General features: G+C 48.1%; 3 protein-coding genes across 4 annotated transcripts in view; 1 reads left to right on the forward strand and 2 right to left on the reverse strand.

The window, feature by feature from the left end:
• LOC119227473 (pleckstrin homology domain-containing family G member 3) overlaps positions 1-1105 on the reverse strand; it is a 9319-nt gene extending 8214 nt beyond the window's left edge. Inside the window, 2 exon segments of the mRNA XM_062557401.1 lie at positions 875-956; positions 1093-1105. Of these exon segments, the coding sequence (XP_062413385.1) occupies positions 875-956; positions 1093-1105 (95 nt within the window).
• Positions 1106-3697: 2592 nt separating this feature from the next.
• spint1a (serine peptidase inhibitor, Kunitz type 1 a) lies at positions 3698-8908 on the reverse strand. 2 transcript variants are annotated; one of them, XM_037487254.2, is made up of 10 exons: positions 7949-8905; positions 7555-7712; positions 7326-7467; positions 5823-5990; positions 5636-5683; positions 5414-5542; positions 5228-5278; positions 4892-5062; positions 4723-4782; positions 3698-4609 (listed from the first exon to the last, which is right to left on the reverse strand). In XM_037487254.2, the coding sequence occupies exons 1-10, from the start codon at positions 8373-8375 to the stop codon at positions 4431-4433; spliced, it is 1533 nt and encodes a 510-aa protein (XP_037343151.2). In that variant the 5' UTR covers positions 8376-8905; the 3' UTR covers positions 3698-4430. The 2 variants fall into 2 exon arrangements, with proteins under 2 accessions (XP_037343151.2, XP_037343152.2); XM_037487255.2 differs by lacking the exon at positions 5228-5278 and having other exon boundaries at positions 7949-8908.
• Positions 8909-10620: 1712 nt separating this feature from the next.
• ppp1r14d (protein phosphatase 1 regulatory inhibitor subunit 14D) lies at positions 10621-15638 on the forward strand. The gene is made up of 4 exons (XM_037486815.2): positions 10621-11048; positions 14716-14796; positions 15061-15093; positions 15201-15638. Exons 1-4 carry the CDS (start codon positions 10869-10871, stop codon positions 15267-15269), a joined length of 363 nt encoding a protein of 120 aa, XP_037342712.2. The 5' UTR covers positions 10621-10868; the 3' UTR covers positions 15270-15638.
• Positions 15639-15700: the final 62 nt, after the last annotated feature.

The raw sequence follows: 15700 nt of genomic DNA on the forward strand, positions 1-15700 counted from the left end.
ACACGGCTGCCACAAAAGGAGCGGCCCCCAGACGGGTGACTTCCCCCCCCCCCAGACACACAACATGCGAGCCCCTTATTTTTACTGCGCTGCCCTCTTTTGAGCACGCCGCTCAGATGTGGCGATGACGAGGGGACGTGCGGTTGCGAGTACCACCCGAAGGTCAAAAAAGTGGCCCCTTAATGAGAGAATAATCATTCCCTGCTGTGCTCCCCCCCCCCCCCCCCCTCTCCACGTCCCAGTCCAATGAGCCCCCAAGCACACGGAACAGCATACCTGCGAAACAGCGCCGAGCGGCGCCATTTTATTCCGCGGAGGAGCGCAGGCCTCCAACTCTTTGGGAAAGCGCAGGGCAGAGGACACGAGGGCGAGCGGTCCTCCATTGACGTCCCGCGTCTCTCCCCCCCCACCACCCCCCCACCCCTGTTGCGGCAGGGTGGGAGAGTGGAGGACTGCCGTTTAAAAATAAAGCCGGCAAAAAAGCCCTCAAATAGAAATCGCAGCGCACCCATTTAAAGGTGCAACCGCACCGCGCCCGCAGGCCCGGGGGGGGGGGGGGGGGGGGGGGCGGACTCCCTTACGTCTGGCGTCCTCACTCCAGGTGGGTGGGATGCGAGAGCAGGTAGGGCACCCTCGGGCCTTGTGGCGACTCTCCCTGAGCGGCGTCGTCCCTTATCTCTCAGCCGCTAAATGACAAAAGAGGAGGGAAGCTGAACGGCTTAAAAGCAGGGTTTTTTTTTTTTTTTTTACGGCCTCCAGAAGGCTGAAACCAGGCCTGCATTCCGCAGCTCTGGGGATTTTTTACGCGGCTTCGGCATACCAGGGAAGAAGAGGGAAGAGGGTGCCAACTCTCTAAAACGTCCAAAAAACACACGGGTCGGGGCAGTTTCCTGTCTGGACCACCTGGAAGAGGGCGCTGGTCGTCTCGTCGGGGGCAACACTTATCTCCGAATACGCTTAAAAGACGTTAAACGAAAAGGTCAAGTGAGGTCAAAAAGGAGTAGAAAGCGGAACTTTTCAGCGGTAACTGATTGATTCTGTCCCCATTCTTCCGCCACAGCTGGTGGGGGGGGGGAGAAGTCATTGACCTACGAAAGGCCCGCATTTAAGAGACCTCACTGTGTCTCAATGGGGTGCTCATTAGGGGAAACAATTAGGATGGCTGGGGCGCCGCAGGAGGAAGGGAACGTGTGATGCAGAGAAAAGAGGAAATGACAAATGATTCAACGGCGGCGTGGAAGGTCATTTGGTCTCACGAGTTCAAATCTGACATCGACGCTTCAGTGGAAAATAATTCAAACCCCTTTGGAAGAGGAAAAAAACAAACCATCCCCCCATACACACACACACACACACACACACACAGTCACCAGCAGCTGACCAAAGTTCACCCAACTGGCGGCGTCCCGTTTCAAAGACAAACAGCACTTATCTGATTGAAACTCCTTACAGTGTGTCCTCGAGGTTGTGAAATTACAACCAAAAAATTCAGTTGTGTATGCAGCAGCTCCAGCTAATCATCACCACTCTGGTTTCATAACTGCACGGAAACAGATGCTCTGTAACTCTTGCACTCGTGTGTCATAGTTTTAATGAGTTTTTTTTTGTTTCGCTGAAGTGATGAAGCTGGTCCACTCAATCCCTCGTTGCTTCTTTTTTTCTTTCTTTCTAACGCAACGCGTGGGAAAATGTCCCGTGTCCCCTTTATAAACACCAACATTAACGTTTCCACGATAATCGGAGAAGGTGAACTCATGTCACGTGTATCTCAACCGACGTCACAGCTAAACGTTGAGTTAAGATATTTGGGAAAGTTTTTTTCCAAAGCAGTTCACGTACCGACTTCGCCGACTTCTTTCCACCCGACGACTTCAGTCCTCAGTGGAAAAACGGTTTCTTCTTTTTTTTACTTTGCAATTCCTCGGGTGTAAATCTTCACGCTGTCTCAGACTGTTGTTGTTTTTTTTTTTTTTCTCACATGTTAAAATCCGCGCAGACACACACGTCCCAGGCGCAGGTCGCCCGCTTTTACTGCGTCCAAAAAACAGCGCCGATGCAGAACCGATGCTGCGTTCAGGGACCGTGTGGATATCCCGGTTTTTGGTAGAGGATGCCCGAAGAAAGCAACGAGAAACGAGAAGAACCTCTGGTTCCGTCTCATCAAAACAGCACACGGAGCATATTGTTTCCAACTGCGACACTTAAATTGTCACAGTAAAACAGCTGTTACACTGGGTTGCATTTCGTTATTGTCGTTCAGTTGTCGCTCTCCGACAAAAGTGTACAAAGTGCATAAACACTTCGGAAGGACTTTGTGTGTGTGTGTGATACAGTCGTCGATGTGTAGCTAGTTCTTTTTTGAGGAAAGCGTGTTTTAGGATGAGCTAGAAAACTACCAATAACAGGCATACTGTCGAAGAGTTTATCATTTACGAGGAGCACTTGAATGTATCAGGCTCGCCCATTTCTGACAGGCCAGTGTCTGTTTGTTGAGCGTCAGAGACCACATGTTAACATCTGGGCAGCATAGTTCAATTTGTTTAGTCCAGCATTGGATAATTGTTTTAAAGGCTTAAACAAACACCAAAATGTTCTTTTTAAATTTTAAAAACATGTGTGTCCGATCCAATGACAGGTCTGTGACACGTTTTAGTTCCGCCAATAACATTTATGATGGTCAGGTCAGCAGACTGGAGGACTCACAAAGGATGACCTCTGTGAATAGATTGGGTGGGGGCTAATTTATGTGTGCATGATAAAATAGAAAGCCCCCCCCCCCCCCCCCGCCCCCTTGGCCCCAAACAGGCTTCATACTGGACGACTTCACTGAAATAGTCGAAACAATGTGAAGATCGGATATTATAAGTGTTCGTTTTAAGTCTAAAATGTGCAGCTGTGTTTCCTTAAAGCTTTACTATATCAAATGCTGTAATGAAGACAAGGATTTATTTATTACATAGAGTTTGAGTAACCCAGAGTAAACTGATTTAACAGTCCTGAGTTTGTTTTATGATGAACTAATGCCGCCACCTGTTGGTAGCGAAACGCAATTTTTGGTTCTTATTTATGGATACATTCTTTTATTAATTCCAGCAATTATTTCAGAATTTAAATGTTTCTGTATCTATTTCAGCATTTATTTATTCTTTATTTATTTATACCGATGTTTTTTTGTTCTCTGCATTATACACCTAGAAAGGATGGCCATGGAATTCCATTCATCTAGTACATATCGTCTGTAGCAGTGGCCCAAAACTTGAATTTGAATTCTAATTAGTTATTTAGAGAAAATGTAACGCTAACATCATATTCCATGTTGTAGAATACTTGTTCTATTGCATGTCGTCATAATGCAAGATCAAAGAGAACTTAGTCACTGTATGACTGCGGCTCAAGGCTTAAGACGCGTGTTGTCTGGAATCGTGTCTTAGACCCCATCGTTGTGTCAAACATCAGAGAAATGAACAGCAACCTGCTGCGGTTGGTTCAGCACAAGAAAACATTTCATTGGTCCCACCTGGTGTGATCTTTATTTTTCAGACTAAAAAAAAAGGGAATTATTATTCTTGGTAGAATATATGCATTAAAATGAAAGAATACATATTAAAGCGGCCTTTCCTTAACGCGAATTTAGAAATAGTGACTAATAATGAGGAGTTTGGATTGCAGAAAAGAAATGTTTGCGAGGAGTCAGACCAAGTATTTGGATTTGATATATTTATTTAGAAGAAACAATAGGATATGCTAAAGTTACAGACATCTACATCATTTTATTTGTACAAACAGTGAGGCGTCTTTTAAAAAGGCATCAATAGCTGTGTTCAATGTAGGAATTGTGCTTGTTTAGAAACAAAATAGCTTTCTCAAGTAAAATATTACTTATTACCTAAAAACCTAAAGATTATGTACAACAATTTGCATGCATGAGTCATTTCATGTAACAAGGTTTTATAAACAGGATAAAAATATATATTTGACAAAGTGAAGAAACTGGCCGGGTAGGATTTCGGTAAGGTAAAAAGGGATTTCCATTAAATGTGAAACCAGATTCCCAGAGGAACCCGGACGCTTCCTCCTGCGTAACGGACCTTGTGACCCTTCAAGATCCAACTTTTGAAATGACTTTATTTTTTTTTTAAAAAGAGCTCTTCACTAAGAACATCAGATTTGGGTAAAGTAAATGAATAAAAAGCAGAAAATATTTAGGAAATTAACCCAGAGTCAACGATCTCCAGTGGCCCGTCCTCCAGAGTACAAACCGCCGCGTTAAAAAAACACTACTTAAAAAGTCAAAACATCGACACGTCACATTGCGTCATCGCCAAAGACGTTCTGTGGACATCACCCACATCCGTACACGAGGACCTGGTCTGACGACACGTCGTCTCCGGCAACGGGAGGAGGCCCGGGGCGGGGTGGGGAAGGGGGTGTCAGATGGGCTTGGTGGTGCTGTTGTAGACCAGGCGCTCCCTGTCCTCCAACGTGACGGCGGCGACGGGAGCGCGGCGTTGCTGCGAGTCCTTCTTCCTTCCCTTCATGAGGCAGTACGCCACGAGGCAGAGCAGGATGAAGATGGCCACGCCCAGCAGGGCGGCTATGGCTACGACCCCTGTTCAAAATCAACCCAAACCCACGTATTTAAAAAAGGAAAAAAAACATACACGGAGGAGCCGTCTAATCGCATTGACAATGAGGAGTTAGTTGAGTTTTGGGAGAACGTGCCTGTGTTGCCAGTCGTCTCTCCGCCTTGGAATTCCTTCTTTCTGGCAAATACGTCGGTTTCTGAAGCAAAAAAAAAAGACAAAGAGGTATTTCACTCCTCTTCCCCCGCCAAAACCTGGCGTCTGCTTTGAAAAGCACAGTGCAAATAGGAAGGCGAGTAAAAGCCCACCTGTCACCCCGTGGCACGCCCGGAGACAGGTCTCCTCGCTCTCAAAGCGGTTGTCGTTTCCTTGGCAGCCACCGTAGTTGAAGCGGAAGCAGTGCTTCTGCAGGGGGTCGTAGTACCACTTGGTCACGCTGTCCCTGCAGGTCCCGGTGTCAGGAAGCTCGGTGCAGCGCACTGTTAAAGAGAAGAAAAAAAAGGTTAAAGTGAGATTTTAGGCAGTTGAGGAGAAAGAAATGACGAAGAAAACAACAAATTCCCAGATGACAAAAAAGCCTGACGGACAAAAGGTTTGAAAAGCGAATTTAAAAAAACAAAAAACAACACAAAAAAAAAAAACACCTTTTTGTTCATCCACTGGAATCTGCATCAGAATCCGAAAACGTTTCTTCACTAATAAGGACACATGACATAATCCAAGTTAGTCTTGTTGAGTCTTTTTTTTTTTTTTAATACATCATTGCTGCATTCACATTTCAGCCTGCTGCATGAAAGTGAGGCCTAGTTCGTAGGGCGGCCGCCGCTCACATTCGTCGCACTGCACCTCGTCCGAGCCGTCGCTGCACTGCGGCGTCGAGTCGCACTCCAGACCCGGACCCAGGCAGCAGCCGTTGGCGCAGGTGAATTCGCCCTCGGCGCACGCGACGCCGCATTTTTCTGGACGCGGCACACGGGGGGGAACACAGAGAGGGCATCGTCTCACCACGTCAACGTTTGAAATAAAGCGGGGCGGGGGGGGGGGCTCCTTACCTTTGGTCCCGTCAAACGGCAAAAGTCGTCCACTTTTGCCAGGTTTTTCTGAAAAGTAACAAAACTCAATTAGAATCAAAATGTTTACATTTTCTTTAACTGCCGGGGAAGCGACAGTTAAATTAAAAAAGGATTTCACTTCAATGTAAAAGTATTAAAATAAAAAAAAAGCTCCTCGTGCGGATACCTGAGCCGGCGCAGGCTTTGGTGCACTCGTCCTCAGAGAGGTAGTTGTTGAGATTACTCCTGCAGCCGCCGAACGTGAACGCCTCGCACTTCTCCGAGGCGCCGTTGTAATGCCAGCGGGGGAAGGAGCCGCGGCACGGGCCGACCTTTTTCGGAGCCATGCAGTGGTCTGGGAGCACACAGAATAAAAAAATATTTTTTTATTTTTTTTAAACAGTCAGGTTCACGGTTCACAGGCACCCGAGTACAAAGTCCCCTCACCCCCCCCCACCATGTTACATTTTCCCTGCAATAATTACACTAGGTAATTATTGCAGGGAAAATGCGGATCCAATGTACGAGACGACATTAGGGGAGTCTCCGAGCAGGCGCCACTTCCTCCATGTTCAAAAGTTTAAAAAAAACAAACAAACAGACTGTGCACGCACACCGCAGGCATTTCGCACGAACTACAACCGGGAACTGAGAGTTTTGCCGTCGTGTCGTGCCCCCCCCCCCCCCCCCCCACCCCCGGCCTTCAGGAGAGCAGGCTCCAAACCAGTCATTGTGGTGTAAATGACGCAGTACTGACATGTAGTCCGTTGCTCGTGCTCCCCCCGGGACAACAGGGCTGTTAATCAATAGCCGAGACGCTAAGGGGGGGGGGGGGGGGGGGAGGTGGTTAAGAGAGCTTTTTGTCCCTCTGGTCAATCAATCAACGCGCCGTAAATAAACAGCCACGGAGTTTAAAAAAAAAAAAAAAAAAAGGAGCTTTTGAATGAGATATGGGGAGAGAAGGATTACAGGGGCGGCTGAAATGTTGCTTTTGTAACTCAGCTGAAACCAGAAAGACCGGTTATGTCAGGTGGGGGGTGGGGGGGGGGGGGTTGGTGGAGGGAGGGAGGGGGGGGGCGGCACACGGGGAGCAGTAAAACTCCACTGCTCACTTCCGTTTTTGGAGAAACCCGCTGAGAGGGCTTTGCTGCGGCTTTCCTCGCCGACATTTAAAAAGGGAAGCAACGCCGACGATCAGTGTAAGAAAAAACAAAAGCAAAGGGGGGAGGGACATTTAGTTAATGTCTTTAAGACATAGTTTGAACAAAAAAGCTTCGCGGGAACAGACTTGATGAGATAAAGATAGCTCTATAGTTGGGTACAGTTCTTTATCTCTACCATCAGTCCCACATTCAGTTCCACAGCATTTAGTGGAGCAGGTTGTGACAGGTTTGCAAACAATGCTGAAAAAAAAAAAAAAAATGACGTCAACTTTTTCTCACACTACAATAGAGAACTGTTGTCTTTCCCTTGAATTCCAATGAACTGAAACCAAAAAGAAGCGTCAAATACCCTGGATACACGACTCACGTTTAATGCAGAAACTCAGCTATTTATTCTGCACAAAAAAACAAAAAACGGATCCCATTTCGTCTTTCCACCTGATCCCGGAGATTAAAATAAGCCTTGCACTGGGCCTCCTGATGTTACTGCACTAAAACACAGACGACGCGGCGCTCCGGATACTCACGCTCGGACTGCTCGGGGGTCAGGACCAGCACGGTGACCACGGTGGAGTCCGACTGGCCGGCGGCGTCCGTGACGGTCAGCTGGAACTTGTACACGCCGGACGTCAGGTTGGACACCGTGATCTCGTCGCTGAAGGTGGTTTTCTAGACGGACAGCTTTCCTTCAGTTGCCATCCACACACCCCCCCCCCGCCGCCCCCCCATCCCACCAATCACAGTGCGTTTCCTCACCTCAATGACGGCGAAAGGATAACTGGTGAGCATTTTCCAGTGGTAGGATTCCACCTCGTGGTCGTCGCTGCTCACCATCCCGCTCAGCGTCAGGGCCTCCTGGGGCTGGACCACGCGGTCCGGGCCCCCGTTGGCCACCGGGGGCCGGTCAGGGTCACCTGGAGAGAGAGAGAGAGAGAGACCACATGATAGGGGAGTAGAAACAGTCACACCTGGACCCACAATGAGCTGGCGTGTGTAAACGGGCCTGATGAGGCTTTCGGACTCCAGGCTGGTGTGGTTTTTTTTTTAATTCTATGAGCCCCAACGAGGTCATGCTCACATCTTTGTAAGTAGGACAAACCCCCTAAACCCCCCACCCAAAACTACTGGTTCGAACGGTTTTTCGCCTTACTTGGCTTCGCGTGCTCCTCCAGGTAACGCTCGTACACGGAGTCCAGGATGAAGCTGACGTATCCCGTCTTGCGGACGATGTTGCAGACGTACTTCTTGTTGTAGACGCAGTCGAAGAGGAAGCAGGACTCGACGGCGCCCTCCTCGTCGCCGCGCTCCATGAAGGCCGCGTTGCACCTGGGCTCCTTGCAGCAGGACGCCACGCAGTCCCGCTGGCGGCTCAGCGCCGGCGACGAGATGAACGTCGCGCCGTCCTTCACGGACTCCTCGGTGTCGAGGACGAAGTCGTCGCGGCCGCTCTGGAACCGCGCGAGACACGTCGCGCCGGTGTCCTGCGCGCGACTCGCGTCGAGCAGCAGCAGCAGCAGAAGCAGCAGCGGCAGCGGGAGCGCGCGCGCTCTCCATTGTCCCCCGTGGAGGGAGCGCATCGTGAATGTCCCCCCCCCCCGAGAGAAGGTTTCAACACGGACGCGGATCCAGAGATCAGCTGGTATCGAATAGAAACAACTTTTTTTCCCCCTCAACTTATTGTCGAACAAAAGGCAGCTCTTCTTCTTCTTCTTTGATGTGCGTTTGTCGGACCGCGGAGAGGAACAAAAAAAAAAAAACACAAACCCAAAACCCGCGTTGCTTATTGTCGCCAATGTCCTGTTCGGGCACCGCTGTGCGTCCAGAAAAATGACTTCCTAAATCCCTTAAAGGCTTTCCGCGCAGATTCGATCCTTTCCGCCTCCGAAACTATCTGATGTCGAAATAAAAGCGCTCGCGACGACCGACCACATCACACACAGGTGACGCACCTGAGTGATCCAGGAAGTGAAATTCCACTCCTCGGATGCCACTCCCTTGTTCTCTGAGTGGCTCGAACCAAACCACACCAGCACAGGGAGAGAATTTAAAGCACCACCGAAAGCGCGTTGAAATGTCCGGGTTGTTTGATCTTGTGACAGATGTGCAGTCTCCCACAGTCTAGTGTGAACATCTGTTCCGTTATTGGTTAACCATGTGCCAACTTTTTATTTGTCGTGCTGCGAAATTGGGGCAACTCCTTTACAGAAGTGATCTACAAACCTCTACAATAAGCAAATATATATATTTTTTGTTAACGAGGCACTTCTCCCTAATGTAATAGTTCAAACTATCACAGTCACAGTTTCTTACAATATGAATATTTATCCACTGGGTTACTAAAACATACAATAAAATAAGCTTAATATAATCATCTTGAAGGCAAAATAAAGTGTAAAGCAATGTATTATCTACTTTAGTATCATAAGTTGTCTGTATGTCATAAACCTTTTTGATGTTTGATACAGAAATGAAATACAATCGCATATCAACAGCGTTAAACCACTTAAACCACACAGACTACAGAGGACGAAGCACAGCTAACCTCTGGTGGTAATACGAGCTCATGAAAACATGCGCAGTGTTCAGACATGAAAAGGGAGTGTTGTGGAAAGTCACAGCTTTGTGAGACCTTTAGTCCATGAGGTGGCAGTATGATCACGCCCACAGCTGAAGAAGGGGGAACACTTTCCCCCCAAAAAAGCAACCCCAAAACGTTTTCTCACATTTTAGAATAATCATTAACCCCCCCCCCCCCCCTATAGTTTAAAGTAGCATGAACCACAATATTCGTTTCGCAATGGAGCGGTATTTAGGATTCATGCCGTGAGTCATCCCATCATCACAGTGTGGTGAGTCAGACATTTCACACTTGAAGCAGGAAATGGTTTTGATAAGTTATGAGGTCAAGCCCCAATTGTTTGGCTGATTCAGCCCACTCGTCGTTTTAGAAACAAATTAAAACAATACTTGTAGTATCCATAAATTCTGCCGCTTCCTCTCATCTCCCATCGATCGGGGGGGGGGGGTTAAAGGTCAAGCTCATTACCGGCCCCCGTGCTTTGCGTGGAATGCTCCGCCTGGCCGAGTGCGAGCGGCACGAGGCGAATGGGTTTGTCTGGAAAGCGGAGCTGCGAGGGGCCCTCAATAATTCAGCGTTTGTAACAGACGGTGCGCGGGGTGGGTGATTGATGGCACCTGCCAAAAAAAAAAAAAAAAAAAAAAAACTGCACCCCATTATTCACATGGAAAGAGGAGCCGTGGAAACTCTGCGTCCCGTCCTTTCCACGGTTAGGCCGTGAGGGGTTTATGAGCCTTTTGCTGCTATTTGACCTCACAGACACACTTTAAATTTCACTTTCGCTCGTAAACCCGAGGGTTTGACTTCAAGTCTTATTAAAGCCACACCTGCTAATGGCCGCCATGAAAGGGCCCGAGAGCAGCTCTCCCGTCGAGGCTCACCTGTCAGGGGAACCCTGCTGCTTGCACCAGAGCCCCCCCAAAAAACAGACCTTTTTTGACCTTTGGTTCCTCGTGAATATTAGGAAATGTGTGTGTGTGTTAGTATGTAGATGTTTCTGGTGACATGTGAGTGGAGATGGAAGACCACCCTTATATCTACAAGGAAGTTCGGTTGTGGACGCCCTTTCAATCTTTCTCCATTTTTTTTTATTGCAGCAATTGAACTGTGCTCTCTCGTCTGATACGACGCGGAGAAAGAGAGCAAACAGCAAAGCACACCTAATAGAATGCATGTGCACACACGCACACACACATACACAGAGGCGTATCTCATTACCATCTCCATGATAGTGCAGCCAGTGGGTGTTGCGAGAGGAGGAGGAGGAGGAGGGAGGAGGAGGGAAGGGGAGCAGGACAGCAGTGAGCCTCAGAGGGAGAGAGCCAGCGCTGCAGAGCACAGACACACAGCGAGAGAACGGGAGCAAAACAGCGTGGGAACCGAGCGCGGCGTGCATAGCAAGCGTGTGGGTCTGTATCTGTCCGTGTGTGTGAGAGAGCTCTCAGTGGCCCCCCCCCCACCCCACCCCCTCCCTCGGAGGCCGTGGGCAGCCATGGCGTCGGAGCCCGGCGCCCAGTCCAGGGTGATGTTCCAGCCGGCGGACAAAGCGGAGGAGCCGGCGCACCGCAGGCTGGGCAAGCTGACGGTCAAGTACAACCGCAAGGACCTGCAGAGGAGGCTGGACATCGAGGAGTGGATCGACGGGCAGCTGCACCTGCTGTTCGACTGCGAGGTAGGGCAGCCCCCCCCCCACCCCCCCCACCCCCCCCCGGGGTGAGGTGAGGGGAAAGGAGCACACAGGGGAGGTGACACCGAGCCCGCTCATAAAGCACCGCGAGGGTGGGTGGTCAGAAGGGGGGGGTCTCTCTCTCGAGATTGCATGCCGGGTATGTGCCACATTGCGAGATATGAAGCATTTTAAAAGCGGTTCGCCACCCCCCCCCCCCCCCCCCCCCCCCGAAGATGCAACACCTACAGGGTTGCCCATTGCCCATTACATCAGTGATGGGAATGTCCAGAAGTTGTTTCTTTTTAGGTTAAATAGATTCAATGGTCACAATGACCTTCTTGTTACTGTCTGTGTGTGTGTGTGTCCTTTTGTTTCTCCACACATTTTCACAGCCATTTGCGGAATAGAGGCCACATGCAAATGATCACTGATGACACTGATTAGATATTAGTGACAAGATTATTGTTATGTAAAAACAACAGGTTCAATGTGGAAATGTGTCCGTATTATTTCAGGAGTGGGCCTAATTGAGGGCCGCATTGCATAGATTGGGTTTAATATTTCCAAAGGGATTATGTAGAGCCAGCTCTCGCTCTCCTGTGCGCGCGCGCACACACACACACACACAACCACACCACACACACGGCAATGCACCCATTGTGACTGCTCCTGTACGGTGGGATGCAATCCAATTATGTCAGAGGCTCCGTATTGATTTGGTTGGCATCCTCTGAGGGGAAACCATGGCAACAGATGTCTCATCGCCCACACGAGGCAGCGCGGAGTCAGCGGCGGCTTCCTCTTGTGACGATGCAGATCGTTCCGTTTCACGCCGGAGGCGACAGAGACAAGCTGGTTTGTTGAACCGAACAGAGACTTCCCCGCCCCCCCCCCCTGGACGACCTGTAGCCATTACGTTAGGTCACATGTCATTTAGCAGACGCTTTCATCCAAAGCGACTTTTCGATAAGTGCATTGCAGCCATGAGGATACAAACCCAGAACAGCAAGAAAGTGCAATTTCATCAAATAAGGCGATTTACAACTTCATGTTGATAAGAGCCATCATAAGTGCAACTAAAGTGCTACAATTTGCCTTTTGGTATTTACAAATGCTGCATCCACATCCATGGCCGGAGGGCATAGAAGGCTCTTTTTCACGAACCGGCTGCGCAAATTTTAACCAGACATTTCATTATGTGCTAAATTATTTCTCACCACATTACTTACTTCATAAGCTTTATTGCATTTACACCCCAAACCTTCTGTTTGCTAATAAGGTTATGAAGCAGAGAATGGAATAAATGACATTAGGGGAAACCAGGACATGTGCAAAGAGGTCTGAAGTCTGTGTTTGTGCTCTTTTGATATTGTCCCAGAAACAGGCACGTCTGCAGTAATTGGCCTCTCATGTTCTGGTTGGAACATGATCTGATATATCTACGATAATTGCACAGCGCAGATAGTGGATCTGCATGAAACCCCGTTCACCTGAATTACAGGATCCCGGCGTGGTTGAGGAGATGCTGAACGACACGATAGCCTTTTGATTTAATCGTGGTTGAATTTGACTCAAGAGAAGTTCCTCTCCTGTACGGCTTTTCCAATTGTAGTCTACATGGCCTCTCTCAGAGTGTTTCACCCTCGACTAAGATTAACTGGACATTTGCATGAGCCACTTGTATGGATCAGTTGTGGCTCGCCCTCGTGCATTTTGCATGGGCTCGGGGGGGGGGAAGGTCACTCTGTTGCTTCTCAGAGGCTTCGGCGTGGAACCGTTTTACCATCCGGTCCCCTGGGTCACTACCTGAATTATTCAGGCGCATCTCTAATTCATACAAGTGCTGCCTCGGCCTGGAGTCGGCGCCTACTTTGCAAACGTCAAGCCCTTTTTGGAGAAAAAAAATAAACCTGGAAATGTTGACTTTCCTCTTTTAAAACCGTGGCATCAGTGGGAAGTCAATGCATATTTTGTTTGTGTGCAGCTGGTGCCTCGAGCAGGAAAAGGGAAGTTTCTGATAAGTCAAACAGGCACACACATCTTTGCCTAACAGCTGGATTTCCTGGGCACGGTTTCCTCAACATTATCATTACGGACACATCCGCGTGTTCTGGGACCAGATGTTTTGTTGTAGTGTTTCCCAAAGCCACAACACTCCCATGTGATCCACATGTAGAAAATGGCAGGAGCTTTAAGGCAATAGTTACATCTTTAGAGAAATTCCCCTATTTGCTCTTTGTGGATAAAATCCCTCACAGTCTGACATCCGACTGGTTAGCCTAGCGTAGCGTTAGCCTAGCCTAGCGTTAGCCTAGCGTAGCATGAGCATGTTCAGATCTTTTCCCAAAGTGTTTATTATCATTTAAAATGTGCTGAGTGGAAAAGTGGGAGAGTGAAGAAGGGTCACCACAATCCCTGTGGGTCATCTTCTACACAAACGCTTTAGAGACTATTCTAGGATGAATATCAATACTTTCAAACTATTAAAACTATTTTTTAAAAGAATAAAAAATGATCATTCAAAGAATTACTGAAATTTCAGTTTCAAACCAAAGAATAAACCAGGTCACCTCCTAATACAGACATTAGACATTGCATATTTGAAATGACTTATTGTGTGAGCTGCTTTAGCGTCACGTTGGCTCGGGACTCGATTTAAAGCTTCGCCCGTGGACCAAAACGTTTGGGAAAAGGACCCGGCGTGTTGCGCACATCAGCAGAATCCCACCGGGTCCAAACTGGCAGCGTGTATCAATTAAGAGCGAGGCACAGGGGACTCTGGAGATGGGCCCGTCTATGCGGGGCCGACTCAGCACTTCAGCATCGATTTGCTCTCCGCTCATCCTGAAACCCGCGTGAACCCCCCCCCGGCCTCACCGGGCCATGAACCCCCCCCCAACCGGAAAATATTCCTCTTAAAAAAAAAAGAGAGAGGGAGAGGCTCCACTTGTCAAAATTGAGTGTGCACCTGCTGACTCTTAGGTAGTTGAACTTTATGGATTAAAGCACAGTTCACAGTTCTTCCCCCCGACAATGTAGTAAAGAAAAGGTGAGGGTGCCCTTTGCACTGTTTCCTTCCAATAATTACATGAGCGGTGCTGCCAACCGTTGTTTAGAAAAGGGCCGTTTTAGAAAAAATAGGTTTGTATGGATTTTAGTCACAAAATGAATATTGTTATATATTACGGTGTATACTGCCCTTCTAGCTTTAGCTCAACAACTCAGCTGAAGTGAATATATCCTTCGGAGAACAAATACACTGTGAATAATCTCTGAGATAACTGCTCGCTGGGTAAATCATCCATCAAATATGGCAGTGTCACATTGCAAGTAGCGCCCCCCCCCCCGGGCCCTTTTCGACTTCATGCCTCGGTGCTCTTTCACCATCATCAATTCCATCATTTTCATTAGAAATAATTATGGAAGACAAGTGTTTATTCTTATTACAACAATACAGACAACATTATTTCGGGGGAGGTCCTCTTCCTATAATCCTTCAATGAAATCCCTGCCGTGTTGCATCACATCTTCCTGCTTCCTTTCCTTCTGAAGGACTCAGCTCTTGTATGGACTTGTATTTGTAGCATGCAGAAATAACAAGTGTGGGAAACATAGCGATATTAATGGCTTCAACGTGTGTGTGTGTGTGTGTGTGTCTGTGATTTTAAAGGAGGAGGAGATCCCAGAGTTAGAGATCGACATAGATGAGCTCCTGGAGCTGACAGACGAGGGACAGAGAGTCCGTCTGCAGGTGAGAATTATATACAACAAGACGTATTTAACCACTTTTCCCCACTTCATCGCCAGTTATTTCGATATTCAGTCACTTGTTCTTCAAACAACAGACATTCTCCCAGAAATCCAACAGCCGGGGCAAAAGTTTCCAAATGTCAACACCGTTACACCTGAACACATACCTAAGTATTTGCAATGTGGGGTGAAACGTGAACCTTACTGGAACTCAATGTTTGCAAGATAGTGGCTCAATGCGTGTTGGTTTTCTCTTCTCTGTCAGGAGCTTTTGCACAAATGCGGAAAGCCAAAAGAGGTGAGACCAATTGACGGAGAAAGAAAATAAAGATGTCAACTGTTGTGTATTGCTCGATTAGCATTTCGGGGGCCTGGTCTGTGACAGTTGCTCCGTCTTCCCCTCAGGATTTTATCAACGGGCTGCTCTACAGGATAAAAGGTCTACGCAAGATGTCTGGTTCTTTGAAGAAGTAATTACAGGTCAAACAAAGAAACGAGACAGTGGAGCCTCCGACCCGGGCCATCTCCTCGCATTGTACCATGTGAGTGGGACTCTTCCCCCCCCCTCCTTCTCGGGTCAGCGTCCGTCTCCCAACACCCGAGCGGTCGGGCTTTTTTGAAAGGAAGCATGAAACGATTCCACTTTAATCGCCCGGCTGCTCCGACGTGTTGTCTCCCATTAACGCACACGTGGTAAAAGTTGACCCATCACCCAGAGGGACTGTCTTTTTGTGTAAGACTGTACATTTCCGGTTGCCTATTTCATGTACATAAATATTTTTTTTTGTTCCGATAACAGTCTCTTGAGTCAAAAATAATAAAAATGGAACGTTTTCAAGAGAAGGCTGTTGATGACTTGAAGGTTACATCTGGTTCTCCAATTCATTATTCACTCCACACATACA

Source organism: Pungitius pungitius, chromosome 14, assembly GCF_949316345.1.
Source record: "Pungitius pungitius chromosome 14, fPunPun2.1, whole genome shotgun sequence".
NCBI classification, from domain to species: domain Eukaryota; kingdom Metazoa; phylum Chordata; class Actinopteri; order Perciformes; family Gasterosteidae; genus Pungitius; species Pungitius pungitius.

Excerpts from the sequence above, each read along its gene's own strand:
- ppp1r14d (XM_037486815.2), top strand. The coding sequence starts at position 10,869 with ATGGCGTCGGAGCCCGGCGCCCAGTCCAGGGTGATGTTCCAGCCGGCG. Across the intron at positions 11,049-14,715 it reads ACCTGCTGTTCGACTGCGAG|GAGGAGGAGATCCCAGAGTT; the intron begins GTAGGGCAGCCC and ends GTGATTTTAAAG. Across the intron at positions 14,797-15,060 it reads GACAGAGAGTCCGTCTGCAG|GAGCTTTTGCACAAATGCGG; the intron begins GTGAGAATTATA and ends CTTCTCTGTCAG.
- spint1a (XM_037487254.2), bottom strand. The coding sequence starts at position 8,375 with ATGCGCTCCCTCCACGGGGGACAATGGAGAGCGCGCGCGCTCCCGCTG. Across the intron at positions 5,991-7,325 it reads GACCCCCGAGCAGTCCGAGC|ACCACTGCATGGCTCCGAAA; the intron begins GTGAGTATCCGG and ends GTGTGCTCCCAG. Across the intron at positions 5,543-5,635 it reads GCCGTTTGACGGGACCAAAG|AAAAATGCGGCGTCGCGTGC; the intron begins GTAAGGAGCCCC and ends TGCCGCGTCCAG.